The sequence below is a fragment of the Leptosomus discolor genome, chromosome 7 (genome assembly GCF_034619465.1).
Source record: "Leptosomus discolor isolate bLepDis1 chromosome 7, bLepDis1.hap2, whole genome shotgun sequence".
In the NCBI taxonomy this organism is placed as follows: domain Eukaryota; kingdom Metazoa; phylum Chordata; class Aves; order Leptosomiformes; family Leptosomidae; genus Leptosomus; species Leptosomus discolor.
The window spans coordinates 17,415,209-17,442,547 of NC_141397.1; the positions used below are offsets into that span (position 1 = coordinate 17,415,209).

The window sequence follows — 27,339 nt, forward strand, 5'->3', positions numbered from 1 at the left end:
CTGTGGAGATTATAGAAGCATACAGCAAGAATACTCACTACTACAGGCTTAGACAAACAGCACCTCACTGCAGCTGATCACTGGGAACAACTGATGGGTACTAAACAATTGCATGGTAAAACTGGAATAGAACAGATGGATGTTTTACTTCATATGTTCATTAGCACTTGTTATCTAATCTAGTTACCTCTATATTCTTGCTGACTGAAATAAAAGCAGACCTTGACAGATAACTATAGTTTAAATTTTTTTAGGGCTAAATCATCTCCTTCATCATATTTGACATACATAGCTGCAAAAAATATAATCATGGCTGATGACAACTGATAGCAACCATCACAAAATCTGCACTAGCAATTATTCTACACAACAATATAATAACGCAATAATTTACTAGCTTCTAAGTATGGGGACCAATACCCGGGAATCTGAAGCCTCCCGAGAGTTTCAGTTAAGAAATTCTACTCACCAACATCGTGGAAAATTCTTTTCAAGTAAAGTAGTTCTACTTACTTATTGTAACTTTGTCTTTATCCCCCAACATGACATTGTTCGGAGTGAGATCTCGATGAACAATCCTCTTCTCTTTATGCAAATAACGAAGAGCTAGGCAAAGCTTAAAAACAAACAGAAAGAGCCTTACAAACATTCTTAACCACAACCTAAATAAAGGCACATAAAATTAAATTCACATCTGATATTAGTGTCTGATATAATAAGCATTACTTTGTCATTTATTAGCCTAACAAACATAAATGTAGCTACTAATTTCATGCAGGAAAGTCCTGGTAACAAAAAAAGTGGAGACCCTTACTTGGATAAATATATGCCATATTCTTTCTTCTGTAAACTGTTGTTGCTTTTCCTTCAAAGAGTGAAAGTGTTCTCCCAATGGCACTCCCTCTATGAGCTCCATGACTATGTACAATCTGTCATCTACATAAATGAAAACTAATTAATAGAACATTACATTTATACAGAAGGCATTTGAAAACAAAGTATTTGGGGTTAAAATATATTTTAAAGCTGTTATTTTTTACTTTTTAAATAATTATTTGTACAAATACATTTTCATCATAGTTCTACTCCTTGTTACTCCATTTTTTCCTCAATTTATATCACAGCACCTGTAAGGAATTCACTGCCTGATGATTACTCAGCAGGCAGGTGTACGTAGCTAACTCTTTGTAAAAAAAAAACAAAATTAAGACAATATGGTTGAGCCATCTATACCATTCATCTACTAGTCACTATAGCTTTTCTCCCTACTTAGCATTCCAGTTGTAAATTTTGGATCATTAACTCTATAGGATGAGAATGATGCTTTCCACATGTTTACATTGCATCTAGTGTTACTGATAGATGAACAAATATAAATATTATGTCTCACCATTTTTTCAGTTTTAAAGGAATATAAGCATGTCTGAACTGTACCAGTTCTTGAAGAAAATATTACTATTTATTGCTCAAATTTGACACACTCCTTCTAAGCTGTAAGTGGTTTAATTATATATTCCTATTTCTTCATTATGTATAATGTGGTAATTCTCTGCATTTATACTTACTTTCAAGGAAGGTTCTATAATACCGTACAACATTTGGATGATACAGCTACAATAAGGAAAGAAATGTAGATGTTTAGAATGGTTAAACTGATCATACAGTATTTATGACGTTTAGCTACACATGGGAAGGAAGGAAGGATTCTGGAAGGACACCACAAACTTTCTTATGTACTGCAAGGCAGCAGACCTTCACTGCTCCCCCAAACACGAAGAAGCGTTGCACATTACTAGAGCAACCAGGAGGAAAATACAGCATGATTCCTATCCACTCTCCTCTTAATAATTGGGAGAGAATAAACGAAGTTTGAAGACGGGCCATTATTCCTGCATCAAAGTATTGGCTTTCTTAGCCTAAGAACACTAGTGATTAGTCTTGGTTTCTAATTTTCAGTTACAAAAATGACTGTCTTCTCACTGTATTTTAAACACAAGAATTCATTAAATGGAACAAAGACTGATCAGTTTTCTATCATAATCTTAATTTACAGAATGCCTGAAAAAAGTTCAAATGCTGCCAACACAGAAAGTAAGAATCCTTAGTAACAAGAGCTTGAACATCTGCTAACCCTACAGTAAAGTGGTCTTCAATATTGGCAGCATTCAGGTAAAAAGTGCCAATATTATACTGATCAGATAAAAACAGTAACAGCAGCTGGAAGCCCCGTTATATAGAATCATAGAATCATTTAGGTTGGAAAAGACCTTCAAGATCATCAAGGCCAACCGTTAACCTAACAGTGCCAAGTCCACCACTAAACCACATCCCTAAGCACCACATCTACATGTCTTTTACGTCTTTTAAATAGTTCCCAGGGATGGTGACTCCACCACTTCCCTGGGCAGCCTGTTCCAGTACTTGACAACCCTTTCCATGAAGAAATTTTTCCTAATATCCAATCTAAACCACCCTAGTGCAACTTGAGGCCATTTCCTCTCATCCTATTGCTTGTTACTTGGGAGAAGAAAGCAACAGCCACCTCACTACAACTTCCTTTCAGGTAGTTGTAGAGAGCAATAAGGTCTCCCCTCAGCCTCCTCTTCTCCAGGTTGAACAGCCCCAGTTCCCTCAGCTGCTCCTCATAAGACCTGTTCTCCAGGCTCTTCACCAGCTTTGTTACCCTTCTCTGGACACACTCCAGCACCTCAATGTCTTTCTTTTAATGAGGGCCCCAAAACTGAACACAGTATCCAAGGTGCAGCCTCACCAGTGCCAAGCAGAGGGGCATGATCACTTCCCTACTCCTGCTGGCCATGCTATTATTATATATATATATATATATATATATATATGCGCTACATACAGGCCAGAATGCTGTTGGCCTTCTTGGCCAGCAGGGCACCCTGCTGGTTCATGCGCAGGTGGCTGTCAACCACCACTCCCAGGTCTTTTTCCAACAGGCAGCTTTCCATATGAGAACTCACAGTTAATAATGCTAACAGCAGAATGCCTGTACATGAAACTAGAGTCCATGCGACATACCTGCTCTTTAATGATGGTTAATTCAGAGACAATGTTCTTTACACTGTTGTCTCTGTCTTTTTTGTCCTTTCCAAATGCTGGATTGCGTAAATTAACTTCTTTCATTGCCAGGAGATTTTGTCCATTATGTTTTCTAACCTACAAAAAAGATAAAACCCCTGTAAAATTAATATAGTGTGAGGATAGAAAGGATATTATTATGGCTACCAGATTAGTTATCAGCATCTAAACCTGCCTCACAAAAGTTACGATGTGATTAGGCAAAAGAACTGGAGTCCCCCAATCCAGGTTAGCAGTACACTGCTGAACTTGCCACAGTGTTTGAACATAACATAATCTGTGCTGTGTTGCTTTTCAGATAAATCATATTTGAATTGTTGTGGTTTTACACAGATTTGTTAGCCTTTGCAACAGACAAAAATGCTGTTTGTGGAAAGAAATTAAAGGAAAGTAAAAGTAAGAAACCTAAGAAAAACACTGGTGAATCCTATAAATACAAGAGGGGACAAACAAAATCACAGCAGATACTAACAGCAAGCCCAGATCCATAAAGGTCTTTTCACACCTGCATTCCCCTACCGAAATTCGAAGGACGGTAGTACCTAAAAGAGGTATTAGACCCTCTTCATGAAGCCTCCCCTCAAACCTGTAAATTAATACCAAAAGGGAAGTTTACCTTATATACGCTTCCAAAAGCTCCACTGCCAAGGTGCTCTAAAATTGCATAATTGCCTATAAGTTTTGTAGGTGCCTTATTCTGATTTATGCTCTCGATGCTTTCAGCAATTTGCTTCAATTCATCCTCCTGGTTATAAATTAAGTGACGAATAAATTAATAAATATAAAATATTTCATGCCTTTCTTGTGTTAAGGATGTGCAAAGAATACAGCTTCTTAAAGCTATGAAGGTTTTTACTTACCTTTAATGAATTTAGCTTTGACACCAACTCTTCATAAGCACTGATATCACGCACGTAATGTCCAGTATCAATGAAGATTTCAAACAAGTCAGTAGGGAAAAGTCTACAAAGGTTTACATTTTGATATATTTTAGAAATAGTGTACACAGTAGCTATTCATCTACAGCAGAGACTTCTCAGTGTTTATTATTACAACTTACTTTAGAACCTTCTAGATAATACATTTATTTTTTACTAATCTGTTCAGATATTAACCCTCTAATATTACATACACAGGAGTTAAAGGACATTTCAAAACTCAGACTTCAGCCTCTATTGGTTGGGTATTAATATAATAATAATAATAATATAAATGCCAGTTCTCCAAACAACTATAAGCCTCTTTAAAGGCAATGCAACCTCCTGAGTTTCCAGTAATTTTCCTATTTTTTTCCTTATAGTACTTTATATTATGCTTGTTGTCACTTTATCCAAGTTCCTTCTTGTAATGGATTAACATTTGTCTACTTTTATAGAATCTTGACTCATCTTAGAATTTTTGTCCAAGAAGTCTAGTCTAAAAGATGAAGAGGACTGAGAAAATCAAAAGCTAACAGAAAGTAGGCAATATTTTATTATTGACATGCTTAACTTAAGATTTGTATCTTTTTAAATTTCTGGCAGAAGTAGAAATACAGAAAATTAAGGCACTTGGAAAAATACGAAAGACAGCAAATTAGTCTAGAATTATCACTTTCAAAACTTGACACCAATCATGAACATTCATTTCAAACTGGGGCCCTTTCAGTACAAATTCCACTTTTTAAAAGTAAAAATAACGCAAAAGTTATATTTAGCTTTCTAGTAATTTATGATACAGAAAAAAATAATACAGAAACATTACTGACAGGCAAACCTCCTAGGCAGTACGATTACTATCCTAATCCCACAAATCAAACTGTTAGGTTTTATATGGCCTTTGTAGCCAGGCTGGTGAAACTATCATCTTACTAGTAAAAATGCGTAATTGATGAAAGGTGTTTTTTCCTTATTGATCCAAACATTTCAGCAATACTCCTAAGTAACTGCTCCCAGTTACTTGCTACTATCCAGGACTCTAACTAGCATCTGCTAATCTTCAGGATAAAAGTATGGGTTCTCCAACAGTATTAATTCCGTCCTCAACATACTTACTACGTTGATTTATGAGGAAGAAAGGAGACCCTACAGAGCTGGCATGTGTACAATAGAATCCCCACACTGAACATCTAAATCCTGCAGGCTGACACTGATGCAATGCAGGAATGGCTATCTGTAGCTGTGGACAGGACAGAAGTCGCCCATTACTATTTCTTCTTGCCAAAAATAAATGACATTTAAACACCATGTCTCTCTGATTGGAGTGACAACTTTTGAAAGCTATCCTAAGGATTTTCACAGAACATTTACTTAACATACCTTTTAAAGATATGTCGATTTCTTTCCATACTGAAGAGAAATCTCAGGGCTCTGAGAGCATAACACTACAGCAGGAAAAATACTTATATTAATGACAATTTTATACATAAATGTAAAAGCCAATGATAAACAGCAAGGATGCCCCTTGACTTTACACATTGGTAAACTTTGTACTTAAGTGACCAGACAGATTATGTTATTAACCTGACAATGAGGACACTAAAAATATATTAAGTTCCTCCTGTATTTTAAAAGTAGGTAGGGACATTTGGGGGGGTGGGGGTAGGGGGTAAAAAAAGGTGGGTGACTATAGCTATAGCACGTGCTGAGGAACATCTAAGTCTTAAATATCTCTTTTTATTTGCAGATAGCTCAAGACTCAAAACTGCTCTCTTCTCCAATGCTGAAAAAGGTAAATGTAAATCAGTGGGTTTGTAATGATGCAGTAGAAACAGCATTTTGCATTTTTTCTGAAAAATGCAACACCATTAAGTTCTAACATGACAAAAAAGAAATGTGAGAAAGAGAATGGTCAACTTTTTTTTTTAAATACTAAGTCCATCGTATTTACAGAGATCTTTATGTACCTCAGTTTCTATCTTTAAGTACTTTGGTTTCGATATGATCTCTACTGAAGAAAGTTTATTTTTAAAACAGCCAGCAGTTGTGTTCATCACTAAACTCCAGACTACTACTTTCCTATAGATTAGAGGGACACCAACACCATTTCACAGAGGCTGGAGAAGAGCTACCAGATAATTAACTACTACTGATTACTTTTAGCTTAAGTTGACTCAAGCCAGTACATTTATGGGGGTACTGACATGCAAAACTGTCCTGGGTTACAGTGGTAAAATGTGCCCCCCCCCAAAAAAAGTATTCTATTACCGTCTTCAGGAGCTGTTGAGACCAGGTGGGGCGGTGCTCCCTGCCTCCCCCCTCTGGACTATCTCCTGTTAATGGGCACAACAATGCCTTATCGCCTGACCCATCGATAACTCGCTCCTGGGCTATCTCCTGTTAATGGCCCATCAAGGAACTGCCTCACGACTCCCCATCCCATTGTGAGATGCTCCGCCTGGAGGGAAGGAGCCAAGCAGTCCATGCTAAATAAAAACTGAGATCTCAACACCCTAGCAGCCTTCTTCCACTGGATTCCCGGAGGAGTTTTTCCCCCCCACTGGAGTTCCAGAGGACAACAGCTACCTACCTACCACTGGACCTTCGGAGGAAGACCAGACCCTTTTACAAGATCGCTGCTTCAACAGAACTACATCCATCGCTTCAGGAGGACCGCAGCCATCATCTTATCGGACTGCTACTGCCACCCTAACAGGGTGTCAGGTTGTATTCCTGACTCTGTCAGTGTAAACCAGTGGGTTGGGGTTTTTTTCCCTGCCTTGTGTTATATATATATTAGTAAAGAACTGTTATTCCTATTCCCCATATCTTTGACTGAAGGCCCGTTAATTTCAAAATTATAATAATTTGGAGGGAAGGGGGTTGCACTTTCCATTTCAAGGGAGGCTCCTGCCTTCCTCCGCAGACACCTGTCTTTCAAACCAAGACAAAAACCAAGAGCCATTCTACACTTACTAGCTCTATATTTAGCCTACATTTAAATTTGCTCTACTTCATGTGATGTTTTCCTGTATTTTATTTAACAGCCATAGTAAGATGCTCCAGAAAGAAACAGAAATTAGTACAGTGTCAAATCTACAGTGAGTTTCAATGAAGACCAAGGCACTAAAAGAAGATCTGATATTGGGCAGCCTGAAAAAGCAGAGGAAAGATTATTACAAGAAAAATATTAACTTTCCTTTACACTATATGAGGTGCCAGAAACAAAAACAGATCAGAACAGAACACCAGAAATTGAGTCACTATTTAAATTTTAGTTCCTGTGCTATTTCTTATTCCTGGTTTTGTTTTAGCAGGGTTTTTTTCCCCTTTATGTAAGATTTTTTTTAAATGGTACTTTAAAATGAACTTTAACATAATAAAAAATTCTCAGGGAGTGTTTGGGGCTTTCAATGTGCAATGACAATAGTGACAGTTACCTGTAATAAATTAGCTTTTTCAGCATTCCTTTCTTTGTTTGGTAAAATCAGCTTTGCTATTGTATATATTCCATTTGCCTGGAAACAGAAAAAGGTCAATATTAATAGCACTTTGATGCATAGAAACCACAAATAAAACCCAAAGTTTTACTTCAGATAAATCAGAAGCTAGTACCTACTGACGAGTTTTCAACATTCTACTGCACACTTAAATTACAAGCTCAATTACTTAAACATACGTAAGAATTAAATCATCATTACATCTAAACTGATACCACAAAGAGAGCTTGTGAACAGATAATGAACCAACGCCTCTATCTCTAGAGGTGATGGAAATTGCAACAACAGATCTCCCATCACCATGTGGATATTTTGAATTGTCAGGATCCAAAAATCCAGTCACAATAAATATAAACTGGAGAAACACCAAAAATGATAGCCTGAGGAGTATGTCCGTACGATTTTGTGAAAACCACACTGTACTTCAGCTTCCATTTTCATGTAACCATGTGTCCTCATTAATGTATACTTCATTTGATTTGATAGGTAGGCACTGGTAGATTTAGTTACAGTACTGCTCCCAGTTACTTCCACAAGTTCTCTGTTGGAAACTACTCTCCTCTCTAGCAGAGTTGAAGAAATATGTGTCACCTCTGCAGAGGCTCTACTGCAGTTCCTGTTTTCTTAAACTGTTCATGAAGGTAGAGTTGAGTTTAGGTTTTAGGCTGCCAGTAGAGCCATTGAGTCATAAACACATTCTGGCCTGCTACCAGAATTGCTGCAAACTGCTACTGAGGCTGTAAGTTGAGACAGGGACATGGGACGGCCAAGTAGAGGGCAGCTACAGCAGAAGCAAATGGTTGTCAACTGCCTAAACCGAGAGTCCTTTGCCACTGAATGAGATAAACCTTAGAGGTCACTTTGACTTTCTCAGCACATAACTGAGAGACCTGCAAACCTTCTTCCTCTCTCCATTTTTAACCTAAGTGAGTTCCTTCATCTTGTTCACCATGCAACTCTCGGAGTTGTATTAGCACAGAGAGAGAAGTAGGATATAAAATGAAAGAGGTTGTTAGAGGGTGGAACTCCAGTTGAAACAAACATGCCTGAAGCTATGTCCTGATCAGAAGGGGGACATTGGCTGGTTTCTTGACAAAGGAAGAGGTCCTCATCTTTTGACAGGATGAGTGAGTGAAGAAGTTAAGCTTCAAATACCTTTTCCCAGCCTGCACATCACCCCCTCAATTTTTAAGCAATTTACTGACCCTGCAGTTATCATGCACTGCTAAAGCAATGCAGAAAAACTCAGTGTTAAAATCAGCCTTTTACTTCCCAAGTCCTCCAGGAGTTAGACTGTTTTCAAAATATATGCAACATTTAACATTTCAGTCTATATTTCTGACAGGAAATAATTTTCTCCCTTGAATTATGATTACTGGGTTACATGAGTGCGGTCTAACCACCGCTCAACTGCTGTTTGTCTGCCGTCTTTCTGGTCTTATGAGAAGGCCAAACTGCCCCAATGTGAAACATAAAATTAGATGAATGCTGCAGGAAGGGAATAACAACATCATTTTCTGTGATCTCTTGTAATTTTATTTTACCACTGTTATCTGAAACAATAATCTGGTATTAATGTCCTAAACATTTGTGTCTTTGACTATGTCTGGAATACGTAACAGGGATTTTAAAAATGGATTTCAGAACCATAGAATCTAGATCATTTAAATATTACATTTTAAAATGCAGTTTAGAAACACAGCCCTGGTGATGGAGTGCCAGGAAGTTATCTCAGAAATACCAAACAGGAAAAGAGAAGTTCTTTGTGAAACAACAACGCACCAATACTAAGCTGCACAGAGATTGTTTTAATAAACTTCATAAAATTCAGGATTCATATTTCCCACTTAATTCTATGCCTACTGTTATTTACTATCCTATTTTGAATATGGCAAAAGCATGGCAAAAGATGCCAATGAAAAGGAACCTGTCTGAATAAAGCTGTTTATTCTCCCAGACAACTAGATACATACGTTGATATCTTTGTGTCTATGCCTCTGTGTGTAAATGTATAAAGAAACAGAGATACTAAAGTAACAGAAAAACATAGTTCCCAATCCCTTTCAAATGCATTTTGTTTGTTAATTAAATGATGGTGACAAATAAGAACAGTTAAGTCAAACTATAATGCCTTCCTTAACTGAATAAAGTCTTCTTACCTGTACAACCTGGTAAGCGTTAGTCTCATTGAGCACCAGTTCAGTAATTGCAGCACAACAAGCTAGAATAAAAATTCAGATGTAACATTTAGGGCCAGATCCATGAAGATATTCAGATAGTGTGGAGGGTTAACCTTAGCTAAGGGCCAAATGCCCACCCAGCTGCTCATTCACACCCCCTCCTCAGGACAGAAAAGTTCATGGGTCAGGATAAAGACAGGGAGATTGCTTACAAGTTACCACCACATGCAAAACAGACTTGATGAAAATTAGTTTAATTTATTGCCAATTAAAATAGATTTTGATAGCAAAACAACAAAGACAAAATTAAAGTAACACCTTGTCCCCCACTCATCTTCACTCCTTCACTCCCGACTCCTCTACATGGATCTGATGGAGGGGGGTTACAGTCAGTACATAGCAGTTCCACTCTGCTGCTCCTTTCTCCTCACACTTTTCCCCTGCTCCAGTGTGGGTCCTCTCTGCATGTTGCAGTGTGAATACCTGGTCCACTGAGGTCTCCCCCATGGGCTGCAGAGGAATCTCTCCTCTGCTGCCTAAAGCACCTCCTCCTCCTCCAACCTTGGTGTTTGCGCTGCTGTCACACCCCCCTCCTTTTTTTTTTGCCCTCCTCCTTGCCTACCCAGCATTTTTGCCCTTTCTTAACTATATTTTCATAGATGCACCACCAGCTTTGCTTTGGCCAGCAGTAAGTCTGTTGTGGAGCCAGCTGGAACCAGCTGTGTCCAGCACAGAGCAAACCCTTACCTCTTCCCACAGAAGCCACCCCTGCAGGCTGCCTGCTAACAAAACCTTGCCACCTACACCCAATACAGAAGGCTAAAAATATAAACAAGTACTCAGTCAGAACTAAAAAAGACCTCTGTAAGTTCAGTGCTTACTTTTTTCTTAGGAGTCCTTAAGGAAGGCAGAAGTAACAAAGAAACATGCTCCATGCTGGCAATATTTTTGGTACTGCAATTTATTTCACATTACCAGCTCTTCAGAGGTAATATTCATGAAAAAGTATTCAGAAACACCTGCGTGTTATGTTACAGTTTTCAGGAAGATACTGCAAAGGCCCATGTAATCCTAGAAAGGATATTTTGCAGTGTCCTTTTATAGTCACTGGAAAAAGACATGATCCTCAGGAAGGCATTTCAGCATGGATAATTGATGTGCTATTGAGAAAACTCCTCTAAAAGGGATTCTTTCCATAACTACTGAGGAACCTTCACATGACTAGTAGTCTTTAAAATACCACTTTGAAAGAGTTCCATCATAATCAAGTCATGATTGATTTACAATAGTAAATTTGAATAGAGCGAAAAATATGATCAAATAACCTCAGGCTGCAAACTTAAAGAGATATATATATATGTGTATATATATATATATAAGTTTGAGATGTTTTCACATGTGGAAGAAACATATATGATTCCCATGTACTTAATACTTTATCTTTGCTTCTTTCTAAAAAAAGTGTGATTTGGAAAATATGTGCTGGTATTGCACATATAGAAATAAACACAGCTGGCTTGGTGCTCCTACTCCCTACAGCAGATATAAAAGTTTACAATTTCAATTTTGAAATACTTTTAATCTCTTTGCGCAAGTGTAAGTAAACACATAAAAGAGGATTAGGCCTTATAAACCTACCTGCTTGAAGTGAGAAAGTATTTTCTTGCATCTCATCAGGACTCAAATCATCTGACAAATGAAGATGTTGGATTCTCCCTGCTGCATTCGCACTAGATAAACTTCCAACTGAAGAGCGATCAGAAACAAAATTTCTTTCCCTGAAAAAATTTTAAAAAAAAATCAAAATGCAGTATAAAAAAAAAAGGCTTAACATCTTTGTTGACCATTTCTGAAGTTCTGAAAATTCATCCGTTTTTCACTAAATTAGCTAATACACTTTGAAAAAGCAAACAAGCCTTTAAACAAAATTCCTTTACCATGTCCATCAATTATATTCACAACTGAATAGGTGTCTGATTAATAGGGAAACTAAGTAGGCAGTAATGACTTATTTATAATCTATTATTCATTTAGTTTATACACTGAAAATATGAGAAACACCTTAAGATAACAAGGTAAAAATAAGAAATATGCATAGCTGAAAAGAAATGCTGCTTATTCAGTGTTCTAAATAGCCTTTTAACTTCTGCAAACCACATACAGCTGAACAAAACAAAGATGCTATTTGATAAAATGGGGCTTAGTTAAATTATCTTAAAATATGAGAGTCTCCTATAACTGCCACATTGAGGACTGAAAACCTACCCCTGTAATATATGAAGAAGCTGGTTGATTCCACCCCAAATCCGGATTTCCACACTAGTCTCAGGATCTTCACAAATCTGTACCAGAATCCAAACTATACTCCATAAAAGTTTGGTATGATCAGAATGGAGTAAACTGAGCAAGACTGGAACACCTTCATACATTTTTACTTGCTCTTTGACTTGTGACTCTGCACAGAGGAGACGTAGCAACTCTGCTGTGAGTCTAAAAAATAAAAATCAGCAAGAACTTTTAACAACTCCATCATTACTTTATATTGTCAGTTAGTAAAGGGAAAAAACCCACACCAAATGTTTAAGAAAGAACAGAGATCTTGTATTAAAAAAGAAATTAAAGAACACTGCTTAAAGTCACTGCAAACTGGTTAAAGTCACTGTTCAAAAAAAAAGAAAAACAAGAAGAAGGTCCAAATTTTCACAAGGGATGAAATTATATTTACATCGAGTTTGACTGTCAGCATAGGCAGCCAAGCTTACACAGCCAGGATGGAGGTGGCCAGGTGGACTGCAGTCATCCATGGTACCACCTTCTTGTTAAAGGCATTAGTTCTACAAGTAGCACTGACCGCAAGAATTTGTAAAGTCCATCTATGGAATTAGAATAACTCCACAAATAATGGTGATTCTTCTCCAGTATGGTTGGAATATTATGTTTAGAAAAGGGATTGTATATATAATTTTAAAGGTTTAATCAAGATTTTCATTAACTTCACTCCATTTAAGGTGCACTTTCCATAGAAAATATGATTACGGATTTCCATTTCCACTTGAAGCAAAAAAGCTACATGTGTGTTTGACGAAACATACGAATTCAGATTCATATCTGAATTTAAACTTATTCTTAACCAGCATTGAACATCATCAGCTTCCTGTCTACATTCAAATTCCAGTTTTTATAACAAACTTTTGGTTTATGTATAATCTAAATAATTTCAAACCCAGAAACTAAACACAATCTTTTGGTATATTCAATTCCTTAAGTCATAAAAGTAATTTACATGTGTGAAATAATTAAGTGTGAAATTTAAAAAATCTCTTCAGAATTTTAAATGTGATAGGATAAGTGACATATCAAATTTGATTCTTTTGTTTCTTACTGAAATGCAGATATACTATTCTCGGCTAGCAGTCTTAGGTGAGATGAAAGGACATTTAAGGAACTGAAGAAGCCTTTATGATTTTCTGATTGAAGGGATGTGGGGTCTGACCCAACCTCTGTCATAAACTACAACAGCTCTATGTCTTGCAATTTTTCACTAGTTTATAGTGGGCATCCCAGGAACTGTCAGAGTTCAGTGTGCTTTCCATGTAACCACTCCCGTCTTCCAGGAGCAAAGAGAAGGTGCACCAAGAAAGCAACTGCTATCATTTTATGGTAACATTGCAATTTATTTGCACTGCACTGTAGGCCATCAGTGGAGAGTGAGGAGACAGCTTGTAGTAAAACTACTAGAAAAGATTTTGTTGTATCAACATCTGACTGAAAACACATAGGTGTCAGAACTTTACCTTGAGTATTATATCAAATAATTATATTTGGCACATTTTCTAATTCCTCTAAGCAAACATGTCCTTAAATGAAACAGTCAAGATATATTTTAACACAATTCATCTACAAGCAAAGTCTCACCTTTTAGAAAGCAAATCGTATTCATGTAATATCACCAGCAAGTTCTCAACAATGGTGAGCTCACTTATCTTCTCCCTACATTCTGGACTACAAATTGATTATTCCTGGCATTTATATCAAGTTAATTATATGAAAAAAATCCCACATTGCTCTTTAGCCTCCCTCTTTATACATTTGACCAAGGTTTCTTTTTTTTTTCCACAAGTCTTACGTAATACTATCATATTATGCACAGAAACGTTTAAAGCCACAAAAACATGCTGGTGTCAAAAGCGACAGTGCAACAATTTTCAGTTTTCCCAGTACAAAAAAGTAAATGTGAATGCATAAAAGTAAAAACACAAATGTATTTCATTTGTTTCATATCAGAAATTAATCAAATGAGGTACATTTTTAGAATCAATTACAATTTCCATGAATATTTGTAATATACTCCAAATACATTTGCACTGGACAAGAAAGTAACACATTTAATTCTGTGAAGAGTTAAATGGAAGTTGAAAATGTATGTATAATATTGTTTAAATTAATACTGATATTAAAAAAAATTAAACTGAAACAGAATGAAAGAAATTTGGGAAAAGAGAAAATCCAGATAAATCTTAGTAAATAAATTTCTACTGATCTCAAGGAATTGTATCTATTCTCTTCAGTTTTGTAATTTTCCTTATAAATTTTCATTCAAAAGATAAAATTGTTATACAAGTCTGGAAGTCAGCAGAACATAATGTAGAAGCAGCAGCTTTGCTTCTAAAAAACTACTAAGGATGAAAGATGCTGCATTTTTCCTTCTTTTTTTTCCCTTCCCCACAAGGAAAAAAAAAAAGTCTTATCCTTATTTAAAACAGTCATTAGTAGAGAGAGGATACAAAAACATGGATTTGAGCGTATGCATTCATTATTTACTACATTGAACAATATTTGTGTTGGTTATTGTGAGGCACTTTTATGTTAAGCTCAGCACAAAAGCCTTTCTATGCAGAAAGTCAGTCAGAATTCCAGAATCCTGCATAGGGACTGCAAAGAGAGATTCAGTGACTCCAGTCTTGCAAAATTCCCCACATGAGCAAGAAGTCTGCTGCAACGACCAAAGCTTCTACTTAGTTTCTACTGCTTCAATATGAAATTAAGCACACTTCATAGACCTCCACAGAACAAGGCCTCATTTTGGGGAAAAAAAAAAAAAAAGTCATCCTCATAAACGGCAACTTTGACATTGTGTCAAGAGATAACTTTAAAATGCTTACTGTGAACTACAGCACATTAAGTTGAACCTACCTTTCTGCTAGGCTTGTCAAAGCAAGGAGGGCACCCAAAAGCACATTGCTGTCTCTGGCAGATAACAAATTTACTAAGGTCTGGAAAATGAAACATGAAACAAGATAAATAAGTATAAATTATATTATTTTATTTTATGACTCAAACACATACAGAGTTATTAATTGAAAGGTCAAAATGAAGATACTAAATCCTGACACAAAACACTGAAAGTCTTAGGCACATTTAAAGTACACTTTAAGTCTTAGGACAAGCAAGGATGTTTATTCTCAAACTACAGTTAGCATCTCTTTTGGCTGCTAAAGCATCTGTCCAACTTAATACACTGTTGTAAAAATCTGTTACTGTGTAAAAAACTTCAGAACTCTAAATCAAAGCCTCCTGAAGCAAAATGTAATTTTCAGCTTAACAATGCAGTATGTAATTTAAGGGCATGCATATATTCTGTTATTGATTTATAACAAAGTAAACTTTGTCTACTTTCTCTAAAAATATCTTGTCCAATACTAGCTGATCACAATTGTCAATGTTTTATTTTAGTATAATAGAATCATGAAGCATTAGTTACACTGATCTTGATCTCTACTGTTTCTCAGTTTGGCCACAAATCAGCAATGGTTAAGTATAGATCCTCAGACTGATGGTAATGCATAGCAAGTGATGTTTAGGTTTGTCACTATCTAAGTTGACACTGTACCATTTAGAGACAGAATACTTTATAAGTGAAAAATCACAGCAGAAATGTATATTAAAAATAAATTAAAATTTTTTTGTATTTTAAAAGTTATATAAAACCATTTATATCATAGTAACACGTAGCTCAGGATAGTGTAAACATGAGTACTAACTTTTACACGAATGAGTTTAGTCCAAACATTTAACACCTATTTATCACAACCAACCAATAACTATGCAACAGGCCAACTTACATACCAGAAATAATAATACCAATGCATATGTAAAACACAGAACTGAGATTATCTTACTTTGTAAGTTTGACAAGGTAAGGAATTTACTCCCACCTAGATCAAATCTGAAAAGCATAAGTCATTCAGTTAAGTAGCTAATTGGTTATAATTAGCAATTTTATAAAGTACTTACTTTATGTGCTCCACTTGCTGTAACCCATTCTCTTTGATCTTTAACAGCAGCAAGCTTTTGGAAAATGTCTACGGAACAAAGGAAGTCACATAAATTGAAGCTTTACCACTTCATATTTTTCATTTTACTAATCAGATGATAAAGCAAAACACCACATAAGTACTTTGAAACATGACTAGCTCATTTTACCACTACTTCAGTGCACAAAAAGGTATTAATTTCTTAAGGAAATATCACTTATGTCCAAAAACAAGATGTGCTTTTCCACAGCAATTTTCAGTTTTTACTTGTGTGATGATGCCTGCAATGAATCTAGCAATATCTTATTAATGACCACCTCAAGTATTTCAAACATTTTAAGCCTCGCACAGAAAGTTGTGTGCCCTTGCAATTTATGTTATCAGCTATAACACTTACATGTCATGTTGACCAACTTGTCTACATTATGCTGCTCTTCTCCGTAACCAAGATAGCCATTTGCTACTGTTTCCATACGCTACAAGTAGGAGCAAAAATAAAGGATACCATTAAGAATTCATAAACCTAGAGTGTTATGCACAGAAATAGCCTGTAGGTGGAGCATCTGCTTCACGAAAGAGGTAGGTCTGCACCATCCCGAGAAGACATTCACTGAAGATTATGAAATACAACGACCCTACTTCTTGGGCCAAAATTGCCACCTTTGCAAGTTGCTAGAGGTTGATAAGAGTTTTCTGGGGAATGATCACTTCATGTTTCTGCTCTCAAACTTTTCCCTCAGCATTGGCCACTATTTGGAACAGCCAGATGGATACTCAGTCCACACAGCTGACCGGCTCAGACTGCAAAACCTACACAACTGCAGGGGAGGATTTTGTTTCTTTGTTGGGTTTTTTTTTTGGACATAGCCAGCTGGTGGGAAATCCTGGGCAATCTTTTTTAATAAATCTAATGACTTCCTGATCAAACATATTTTTACACAAAATGACAATTATCACAAGAAATGTAATGTTTGTTACACACAAAATGATTATACGATTCTTGGCATCACATATATATTGGTCTTGCATATGGTGGCATTTTGAAATTTCCAGAACACTGTATAGGAAAACTACAGAAGTTTCAAGCAGATGGTACAGAGAGGCTAGAACTACAGTAGTACCACACAATGTAGAAAGAAAACACACATGACAACGACACTACTACGCAAAGTAATACTGGTAATAATTTTATTAGTGTTTTCTACTAAAATACCCCAAAACACTTTAAAATTAGAACAGTTTTTTACCTGAAACTGCCTAAAAAAATGTTTTTAATGCTGTATGAAATAGTCTAATGGACAAATTTAGACTTGTGATTTGGCAAGAAGATTTGGATGCACAATTCACCTTGAAATTACTGCCTCCAAATTTCTGAGGGATTTTTGAAAGTCTCAGCTATAACTTTCTTCAAATTACATTTCAGAGCACTGGAAACCCATTTAACAATTTTCTCTTGCTGCAAAGGATACAAAAGATTAACTTCCCCAGAAGTTTAGAAATTATAAAAACTCCATCTCGTGACTTTTTTTCTCTATGTGAGCAACACATGCATAGTGAAAATGATTATCGATTATAGGATTTGGATTCCTGTCCCTAAGGCCTCCACTTGCAGGCCACTGCACAAGCTTCTCAAAAAGTATGGCTAAGCAATAATGACATGTGACATTAGAAAACACCAAGCAGTTCCTGTGGGAAGCATATGCATTAGAAACTAATAATCTTTAACTCCTGCAACTTTAGGGACATTTCAAACAGGTGATTGTCTGACCAGAAAACCTATTGGTTCTTTGAAATACAAGTGACTCCATAAATATTAATGAACGATGACTGCATTCTAGAAAGATCCATTTGTTATAAAAATTCTGATCTTTTTTCTAGAAAGAAAACTCTCAACAATTTCAAAAATATTCAAGATACGACACATCTCACTGCTAAATTCGCACTGATGAACAAGTATCAAAAACCCAGGAATAAAGCAGTATTAACACAAAGCAGTAACAATACAGCAGTCAGTTATCAATAATGTTTTGTAATGCAAAAGTACTGTAGCCCCCAAATTTAAACCTGTTCAACATCCTATCACTATGCTTTTACATTTAAAAAGTCATTTGCTACAGTTCAAGGTGACTTTACTCATATTCCTTCAAAAGCCTGCAGTCTCTTTTGACTGAACCAATTGAACTGACTTTTCTAATCCTTCTCCCACTTCAGGAGGCATTTGTTAAGCCTCCTAATTAGAAGTCATAGGTTAGTGCTGCTAGATTGTAAGGACAACTGCTTCGTACACTAGTGAAAAAAAAAAAACACAACAACTGTTTATGTGCAAACAGAGGAGTAGACTCACTTCTTTCCATAAACCAAGAATATATGCATACTGCTTTTTACAGTGCATTTCATTCTTATCATAATAAACTGACACGCAACGTAATGGTCAAAGGTACTGTGAGAAATTCTACCTGAGCTAGATTTTCAATCCCGCCCAGGCTGTGGAGCATTTCCTAAAAGAAAATTTTAAAAATTTTCAAAACTGAGTAAAAATACAGAAAACACTAGAATGACAGAACTCTAGAATATAAATGCTCTGTTTGTTATGAGTGTTGAGAAACCTTAACTCCAGTGGCCAAAGTCAATGGATTCTTAGCACCTTCAGAGTTCAGAATTACTTAGACTAAGTAGGTAAATAAAAATGCAGAAATGAAATTTTACATGTTCTAAAACTGGAAAAACATTATAAGCTTTGCAACACATAGAAAAGAAACAGATGAAAACAAATTTCTTAACAGATGTCTGAGGCTTAGTCCTATGAATAACAACTATAATAGCCAGAATAAAATTAAAAGCTAGTTGTTTGTAGTTCAGAGCATTGGGCTGCTAGGAGGAATAGGCAGCTTTCAGTTTTCTTCAGTTATTCCATTATTGGAATCTTACATGTCTATATGGTAAAGTTAAGTACAGAGTCTAGGGCTCAGAGCAATGACCAAGCCATCTGTTACGGAGATTTACAGGTTCTTCATTAGGGTTAGCAACAACAGATGTTACATAAGAAATACCAGAAATATAGCAAGTTCTGCCGTAACAGTGTAAATTCACTCTTGGAATCTGTTTGTTTGCAAATCACATCTTCACATACAGAAATATAGGGACATACGTAAGTATGTATTCATAAGAACGCACATTTTTACACACATGCACCAGCACATTCATATGCATGATGCTCATATGCATTCTCTTATCCAAGCAAGAAACAATACTTTGATATACTGACCTGATAGCATGGATCCCTTATTAATAATCTCAGGCAGATTAATACTCTAAGAAAATGTGTAGATGAAGCTTGATTAACCCACTCCCTGTAAAAGAAATATTCAAAACACAAACCAAATACAATTAAAAAAAAAAAAAAAATTGTTAAAACCCTTAAATAAACCACTTTGATTCAGGAATCAATCGACTAGAAGATTAGTGACCTACAACAGCTGTACAATATACTAGACTATAGAACTTTTAATATCATTTACATTCAAACACAGTACCAGCTTTAAATAAATTTATTTCATTATATGAACATGGCCAGCCATCAATATTATCACTGAGCTGATGCAGGAAAGCACATGCTTATATCTAAGCACAAAATGATCATGCTTTGATATAAACTTATTTTAAGTGTTTGGATCAAGGCCCAAAAGGGCAAAATCACTGAGAAATCACATATCACACTTCAATACACAAAATATATTTATGTAGAAATATGGATGCTACAGAAGTAAAAATAGATAATTTGAAATAATTTTTTGAATTATCATAATCTATCCTGGGTTTTAAAAACTCCAATACTATTAGTCCTTGGAATAACATGTTATTTAGTTTAAATGTTCTCAATATAGGATTATAGTTCCAAATAGAACTTTCTCTTTCACATTTCTCCATACAACTCCTCAGCACAAGACTTGGCAGAAAACACAACTCAGATTTGCACAAAGCTTCCAGGGGCAGTAATCCTGCATAAAATACCAGTAATGGAATCACAATTTCCATTGTCTGTTGAAGGTACATATCCCCATTTTCCTATTTAAAATAAAGCTAAAATTAGTATCTTTGTGGTGGGTTTTTTTGTTGTTGTTGTTTTAACAGAGAGAACAGAATCTGTAGTTTCTGGGCAAGTTTCCAAGGAATGGAAGAAGTCTGTGGGATGTGGCAGTTCTCTTTCCTTTTTATCATTTGCAGTTGGGAACATCACCAATAGCTAAAAATATTTTGATGAAAATAAACATTTTACAAATAGAGACTAATAAAATATCAGCCCTTCTATGCCAATATTCTGCCCAAAGTAATACAATTTTTCATTATGATTCCACAATTGGCCACTTCAGAACAGCACAAAAGTTTTATGGAAAGAAAACAGCAACCATATATGTGTCGGTAAAATTTGTAGGTCAGATTTTAATGTGGCCTGAAAATCATTACCATGGTGGTTCTACAAAGTTATTCTTTCAAAAAGCTTTGACTCTTGCCAGAACTTAGTTTCTTTAATGGAGCAACACATCTGTCACGTTTTCAAGCAGGGACAGTAATTCTCTGAGCCTGGTTAACATTTGAGAGCCTCTTACTCTACAGTTACATTTACAATACACATTATTAGACATCCCAGTGTATATCCAGCATAGGACAGCAGGAGTTTTTTTGCCTGCTTAGTTATACTCCTTACCTAAACTACTTAAGTTAAGCTGATAACAGCTTTCTTGTCAACAGAGCTATCTCCAACCAGGACTTCTGCTGACACAGTGATGCCACTAAGTGGGTGTGATTTTTTTCTTGCACCCCAACCAACGTAGCTATGCCAGCAAAAGTATGTAATGCAAATCAAGGTGACAGTTTCTAAGGCTCTGACAAAATGCAATGGCAGCAGTTCCAAAAAGAGGACATTATCACAGTCACAGTAAAATATTTACAAAGGCAACTAAATCACCTTTGTAACTGCACTTACCTTATGGGTTTCACATACCTACTAATATACGCTTGTTTCTTTCACCTTACCTGGGTGCTCCATTTTTAAGAAAGGGGCTGGTTTTGCTATATCATCATCAACAAGTATCAAAGAAAACAAAAACCAAAATATGAGCTAGATATGTCAAAATGTATAAATAGAACACGGGAAGACAGAATGTAAGTAATTCTTCGATTTTTGGCAAATGAAGCTGAGCAACTGACACCCCACTGGCGGGTACCGTGATGATAAAGTTCACTTGCAAAAAAGATGTACCAGATTTACAAATCACTTAAATGATCTTAAACTCACTGCTATTTAGATAATCAAAGATGAGGTCCCTAGTCCCTGAGTTAGTTCTGAAAAAAAGTCTAAGCAAACTCTGATTTTTTTTTTGGTGATTTTTAAGTTCTTCTGTAAATTCTAGCAGTTATACATTAATACCTTTAAATGCTCTAAGATTCCTTCTTTAAGCTTCTGTACCACTTAAGATTTTTTTAGAAAAGGTACTTGGGCTTTATAAAAGAAAAATACAACATACTGCAGTGCTGTAAAGTAAAAGAAATGTGAAAAACACATTCTTTTTTTTTCAGAAAATATTTTTTGCTGCTCCCACTATTTTTTTTAAGGTCTTGCACTTCTTCCTCTCACAAATCAGTGCAGCATAACAATGGGTTTTCCCTTTATAAACTCTGTTATACACATGAATACAAATAAATATGAACAGTAGCATAAACTCAACTGAATTTTATAAAAGCCATTGACCTTTCCATATAAAGGCAGCAGTCCGTAAAATACAAATAAAATCAGTAAAATAAAAATGAAATCAGAAAAGCAAGACATAGATTACAGATACCAGATATGGACAAATAATCAAGTAAACATAGCAGCTGTTAGAATATTGGTCATCCAAGTCTCATCACGCACCCAGCCCTTCCTTCTTCTGTCACACTAACCCAGGCATTACGTCTTCAAAGCCAATACAGAAGTGGTTGTTTAAAACTGAGATTATGCAGAGATGTGAAGCTGGTAGTTTCCATACAGAGGTCTGTTGTTGAAAAAATATGAAATAGTATCCATGCATCCTGGTTCTTCACTTAAGGCAAGACAGAGTGACCCTCCTTCTTGGATATATATTCTATATATATAGAATTCACATATATTCAGTGTTCAATATACCGACCTGCAGGTAAGTCTGTTCTTAACTAAAGCTGTAAAGATCTCTTGAAACAGCTTGTGTTTGGGATGTTCACTAAAATTTCTCTCATTCTTGTAGGTCACACTAATGAGGAAAAAAAATAGAAAAATGTTGAATTGCTAATTTTCTTGCCATAAGATAATTTTAGATTGCCAAAACTTAGCATTATCATGAAAAATCAAGAAACGTCATATCAGCAGTTATTATGGAGTAACACAATTTCAAATTCCCAGGCATGAACAGTATGGAAGAACAGTCTGTCTCAAGCATAATTTGAAACTATTATAAAGGTATAAGCTCTCCAAATAAAGAAACCATTACTTTATTTAAATTTACTATGTTGATTCTCAATGGCACACTCTGCTGAGTGGGAGCATGTGTCTGAAACTTACAAAGGCAGGAACATTCACAGTTAGGTCTAGAGTGTCAAAAATACAGAATTCATATCTCCAATAGAGGATTAACATGAAAGTACAAGTAACAGACAAAAGTACAAATACAAATGCCTTCAACACCTCAACAAGCTTTAGACACACAAAGATATTCACAGATGCGACACAGTGTCATTGTATTAGTTTTGGGGTCTTTTTTACCTAAAGTTTTCAAGCTCAACAGCTTCTGTTGATTCTTGCCATTGACCATGGCATTTTTGTTCATTGCTTTTCACATTTTGCCAAGCTCTTGTCACACTGGTTTGACCACTTTGAAAATGTATAGCTGGAAGCTAAGGAGGAAAGTGACAGTACTCATGAGGCAAACACTGCATTTTAAGTTTTGTAAGAATGTTATCAAGCAAAAGTACCTTTTCTCAAGTTCTGACTTGAGCTTTGGACATATATCTTGCCATTATAAAATACACACACCCCCCACGCAAAACAAAATTGACATGGTAGAAAACTGATGCAAAGAAGGGCTGAAAAACAAGTACACGGAGATATCTCAAATGCGAAGAACAGTGTCTTTTAAAATTTATAATAGTAAAGCTCAATAGAATCTGCAACACATGCTCATTGTGTATGCTCCCCTTACCTGTCCGACCTCTACAACTGCCCAGCCTTCATGTTCTTTTTAGGTTGTACAACTCTGATATTTCAGCTTTCTGCTTACAAGCCTTTATCCAAGAAGACAGTGTGTAACTCCTGTCTCACATGGATGAATCCCTAAATCATTTTGTCATATCTTTTTACAGAATAGAAAGGGAGAAAATTTTCTGCCGTTCCAAGGACTAACACCCACCATCATATGTTGGTTTTCTTTGCTTTAAATGACAAATACAAGCTTCGCTAAGTGAGTTGAGGTGAAGGAGCTTTTACTGTGTCCATTAAGCTTCATACATTGATATTTATGCCCTGAAGATTTTTAGCTGAAGTATTATTCTCCAAAGACAAATTGTTTATGGTTAAAATGCTGATCTTGTTTTACATCCTTTACCACTCTTCATCATGTTGTAACTAATATATCTCTAAGCCTACCTTCTTATGACATTGTGGAAGGGCATGGAAGAAAACAAATCTGTTAGGCTACTGGACTATATGCAACAATAGCTGGATAAAACCTGCACAAGATACAAAACAAAGCTTTTTTTTTTCCTGTCAAAACAAAAATTACGTCAGAGTAGTATGAGAAGTAGGTCGGTTTCATTCTTTCACCCCTTCTAAATGGGATTTATCCCACAGAGAAGCTCTAATGTTGCCAAAAAACCACCATTCTCTACACAAGATCTTGCTAATATGTTTAATCATGATGGAACACAATATCCTAAGCACCTGCCACAAACCATAATTCTACAGCATGTTTAATAATAGTTATTGAAAAATACCTGTTGGTCCCTTGACTGAACATTTAAGAGAGACTGAAGTCTTTTAAGATCAGAATAATCCCTAGGATAAAACACAATAGCATAAATATATGTGTTAATAGTTACATAAAAGTACTTCTGTAAGAGTAAAGGTCAACAAGCAACAATGCTACTGACAGAAAATAAAGTTTTGTAGCGTTGCCTAGTGTCCCCATTTTGCGTACAGGAGCATTTATAGCTTGTCCAGAATGCCTTAAATCAACAAAGGTGTAAATAAACTTTGTGACCAGAGTAACAGTTGTCATGTTTATACTGCATTTCAAATTAAAGCATTCGGCTTTGGCAGCTAGTGCAAATTCCACACGGGTCCTGCTGAAGTTCAAAGTAAGACATCAGATACTATACCTCATAGAGATCCCACGAGGTTTTTTGTCTGTTGCTTTTTCTGCGCTCTTAAACTTTTTGTCCTGATCAGGCATTGTGTATCACTGTTATCATCACACGGCTAAAAACTCATTTCCTTAAAAATAAAAGTTAGATAGAATTATATCATTGCAGCAAAAGCAACACATTTATTTCCAGAAGCAACTGATAAAACTTTAAGAAAGGAAAAAAAAAAAACAGCTTCACCGTTTTCTCAACATGAACCCTTGAGCATTATATGAGGATATCCTTTAGAATTCCAGATATTAACATAAAGTAGTTAACCTAACAGACAGAAACCTTGGTTTCCCAACACATGGGTAGATAATACTGGCTGTCTTGCTATTACATGTATTTTTCATCAGGATTTTTCCTCTTCTTGCACCTTATTACCATTATTTCTCACTGTGGATTGGCTATTTATGTTAGAGCAGTGCTTACAGGCTGACATCAACGTTGTATCACAGAAGCTGTATTCCAGACAACAGATAATATAATAGTTTTATTACCTAAATAAACAAGACAGATGAAGGGTAGAAAAAGGATGTATCTGACAAATAAATGAGATGCATACATCATGCGTCTACCAAAGAACCACAGAAATTTTCAGCAGTTTGGAATCTGGGTCTTCTGAATTTCAGCTGAATGCCATATACCAACAGCACCCAGCTTTTCTTGCAGTGGGACAGACAGATTATTTCCACAGATGAGCAGAGCTGTATGGCCTGGCCTTATCAGGGCCGTTACCCCATATAGATCCACTGCAGACAAACGTTCAGTCTGTAGCTCTGACTTCCCACCAAAGCCCACAGCTTGTGGCTTGCATAGTATACAGCATTTGTTCACTGAAAATCTTATAAAGTCCTAGAAGAGAGAGAAAGACATAGAAAGAGGATAGTCAAAAGGAATCTCTTGCTGCCACAAAAGCAATTGTATTGATGCAGATACTGCTCCGAGTTAAAAAAGGATGGTGAGGAGCAGGCTGGGGCTGAAGAATTACCCCAGAGAACTGCATACAGCTGCAGCATATTGGTAGAGCACCTTTGATTTAAAAAAACGAGGATGTAATACCACTATCTGGTCATTTCTACTCATGTACAATTCACTAAACATGTACCGTTCGGATGTTCCCTTTGGTGTCTCTTTAACAGGATTTTCCATATGAAATATGATAGCCTCCTTTTCTCTTTGTGCAGTGTAGAATTCCTCTGCTATTGATTTTTATTCCTCTTCCTCATGAAGGCAAAGAAGAAGAAAACCTGGCAGGAAACAAGTGTCTCATAAACCACCAAAAGCTGCTGCTTCCCAACTGAAAATCAGTTATTTTCCCAATTATACATTCTCACATCAGACACAGAACTACTCAAAATGCAACTGTTGACAGTACGAACTCATGCACTGTATTAACTCACTCTGGTAAGTGGCCTGTAAGTTCAGTTCAACCATTTCTATCCTTTTGAACAAGCCTTTATGCTACCACCAGTGCTCCCACAGAGAATGACTGATCTGCATCCCCAGAAATTCCTCCTCTCTCCTCCACACATCCACTCAACAAGGTTATTAAAAAACATCTCAGAACACTTCTATTGTACCAGTTATCACCAGGGAATGAATATAAACAAGATCTGTTCTACCAGTCAGCAGACAAAATTCCTGAATTCAGATTAAGCCAAATGAAGTCAGTTGAACTGATTTATTTCCTGTGCTTCAAAAGCAGTAAAAGTTAAGAGAAACCATGTACATCACTAAGCATGTTTAAGAATCCTCATGAGTAAGAATTTCCACCTATTGTTTTAGTGATACTTGTATTTTATATCCTCTCCCCAATACTCCCATCCATTTGGCATATTACTGAGGCATGACACGATGCAATCATCACCTCACATTTCCACAGTAAGAAATACCATGAAATTCACAAATTATCAACTTGGTCATGAATACATGTGTACAAAGAACAGATTTCAACCAATTAAAGAATCGCCGAACAAAATCACACAAAAACCCAACTTGTCCATAAGCAAATACAGTCAAATCTTAAAATTTTCAGCATTCCATTTAAAGAAGTAACGCATGGGCTAAACCTCTAAACCAAAACGAGCAGGATTCCCAGTATGGCTAGAATTTCATCTAAAGTGGTTACATCTTTGTGATTTTTTACAAAATCTTACAACTGTAGACCAACATTGCTTTAGGGCGACCAGTGCAATGCTTTTGCTGCTTGTGGTACCTTATTAAAGATGAATCAGAGAAACAGCTGACTAATATTTTAAAGGTTCATTGCCATTACAGATCCAAATGCCCCTGCATAAAATGAACACGACAAACATCTAGCCAAATTCCCTTCGCTGCTGTCTGAGAATGAAGGGATGCAGCTCACCCGAGGATGCAGCCCTCACCCAGCCCTGAGGACTCATCCTGAGGTTACCTCTCTGCTTCCTAGAGGCCACTAAGCCAGCAGAAGCCAGTAAGCACTTCAACAAAAAAGAGGCCACAAATTGACCCTGCACAATCTCTTTGGTCTGTCAGCACAGCACTACCACAGGTGCACAGCTTGCTGGATTAGGAAACCTGATTCAGGTTACACATAATCTCTCCTGCTTTAACCCTGATGACCTTATAGCTTGTCCCCAAGTACTTCTGCTGTACAAGGACAGGGACAATATGCAGAAAGGAGTATTTATCCATGCAGCTCGAAGTGTTGTGCCCTTCAGCTTTACTACACAGATAAATCCGTTAATTAACAGCCAGCTGCTGGTGAAAACAGCAAATCTTTTCCCCTTTCCTTTCACTTCTCAACTTCAGCCACTCCCTTCCACTTCTTCAGCTGGTCTGACCCAAACCTGAGCCAGTTTAGAGCACTAAAGAGGCAGATAACAATATGCCTCCCTCTGTATAGCTAGTTTTCTACCAGTTTAGCTCA

At 36.3% G+C, this 27,339-nt stretch overlaps 1 protein-coding gene across 1 annotated transcript in view; it reads right to left on the reverse strand.

Moving 5' to 3' along the window:
* The window catches only part of NEK10 (NIMA related kinase 10), an 82,542-nt gene extending 58,067 nt beyond the window's left edge, over nucleotides 1-24,475 (reverse strand). Inside the window, exons 1-21 of the mRNA XM_086467934.1 lie at nucleotides 24,402-24,475; nucleotides 24,018-24,078; nucleotides 22,792-22,922; nucleotides 22,184-22,282; nucleotides 19,282-19,366; nucleotides 18,473-18,514; nucleotides 16,414-16,492; nucleotides 15,997-16,064; nucleotides 14,896-14,975; nucleotides 13,618-13,704; nucleotides 11,968-12,192; nucleotides 11,341-11,480; nucleotides 9,682-9,743; nucleotides 7,463-7,540; nucleotides 5,403-5,467; nucleotides 3,966-4,068; nucleotides 3,722-3,850; nucleotides 3,046-3,183; nucleotides 1,566-1,611; nucleotides 815-936; nucleotides 514-616 (exon numbers count right to left, since the gene is read on the reverse strand). Of these exons, the coding sequence (XP_086324060.1) occupies nucleotides 514-616; nucleotides 815-936; nucleotides 1,566-1,611; nucleotides 3,046-3,183; nucleotides 3,722-3,850; nucleotides 3,966-4,068; nucleotides 5,403-5,467; nucleotides 7,463-7,540; nucleotides 9,682-9,743; nucleotides 11,341-11,480; nucleotides 11,968-12,192; nucleotides 13,618-13,704; nucleotides 14,896-14,975; nucleotides 15,997-16,064; nucleotides 16,414-16,492; nucleotides 18,473-18,514; nucleotides 19,282-19,366; nucleotides 22,184-22,282; nucleotides 22,792-22,922; nucleotides 24,018-24,078; nucleotides 24,402-24,475 (2,017 nt within the window). The remainder of the gene's footprint in view (nucleotides 1-513; nucleotides 617-814; nucleotides 937-1,565; nucleotides 1,612-3,045; nucleotides 3,184-3,721; nucleotides 3,851-3,965; nucleotides 4,069-5,402; nucleotides 5,468-7,462; nucleotides 7,541-9,681; nucleotides 9,744-11,340; nucleotides 11,481-11,967; nucleotides 12,193-13,617; nucleotides 13,705-14,895; nucleotides 14,976-15,996; nucleotides 16,065-16,413; nucleotides 16,493-18,472; nucleotides 18,515-19,281; nucleotides 19,367-22,183; nucleotides 22,283-22,791; nucleotides 22,923-24,017; nucleotides 24,079-24,401) is intronic.
* Nucleotides 24,476-27,339: the final 2,864 nt, after the last annotated feature.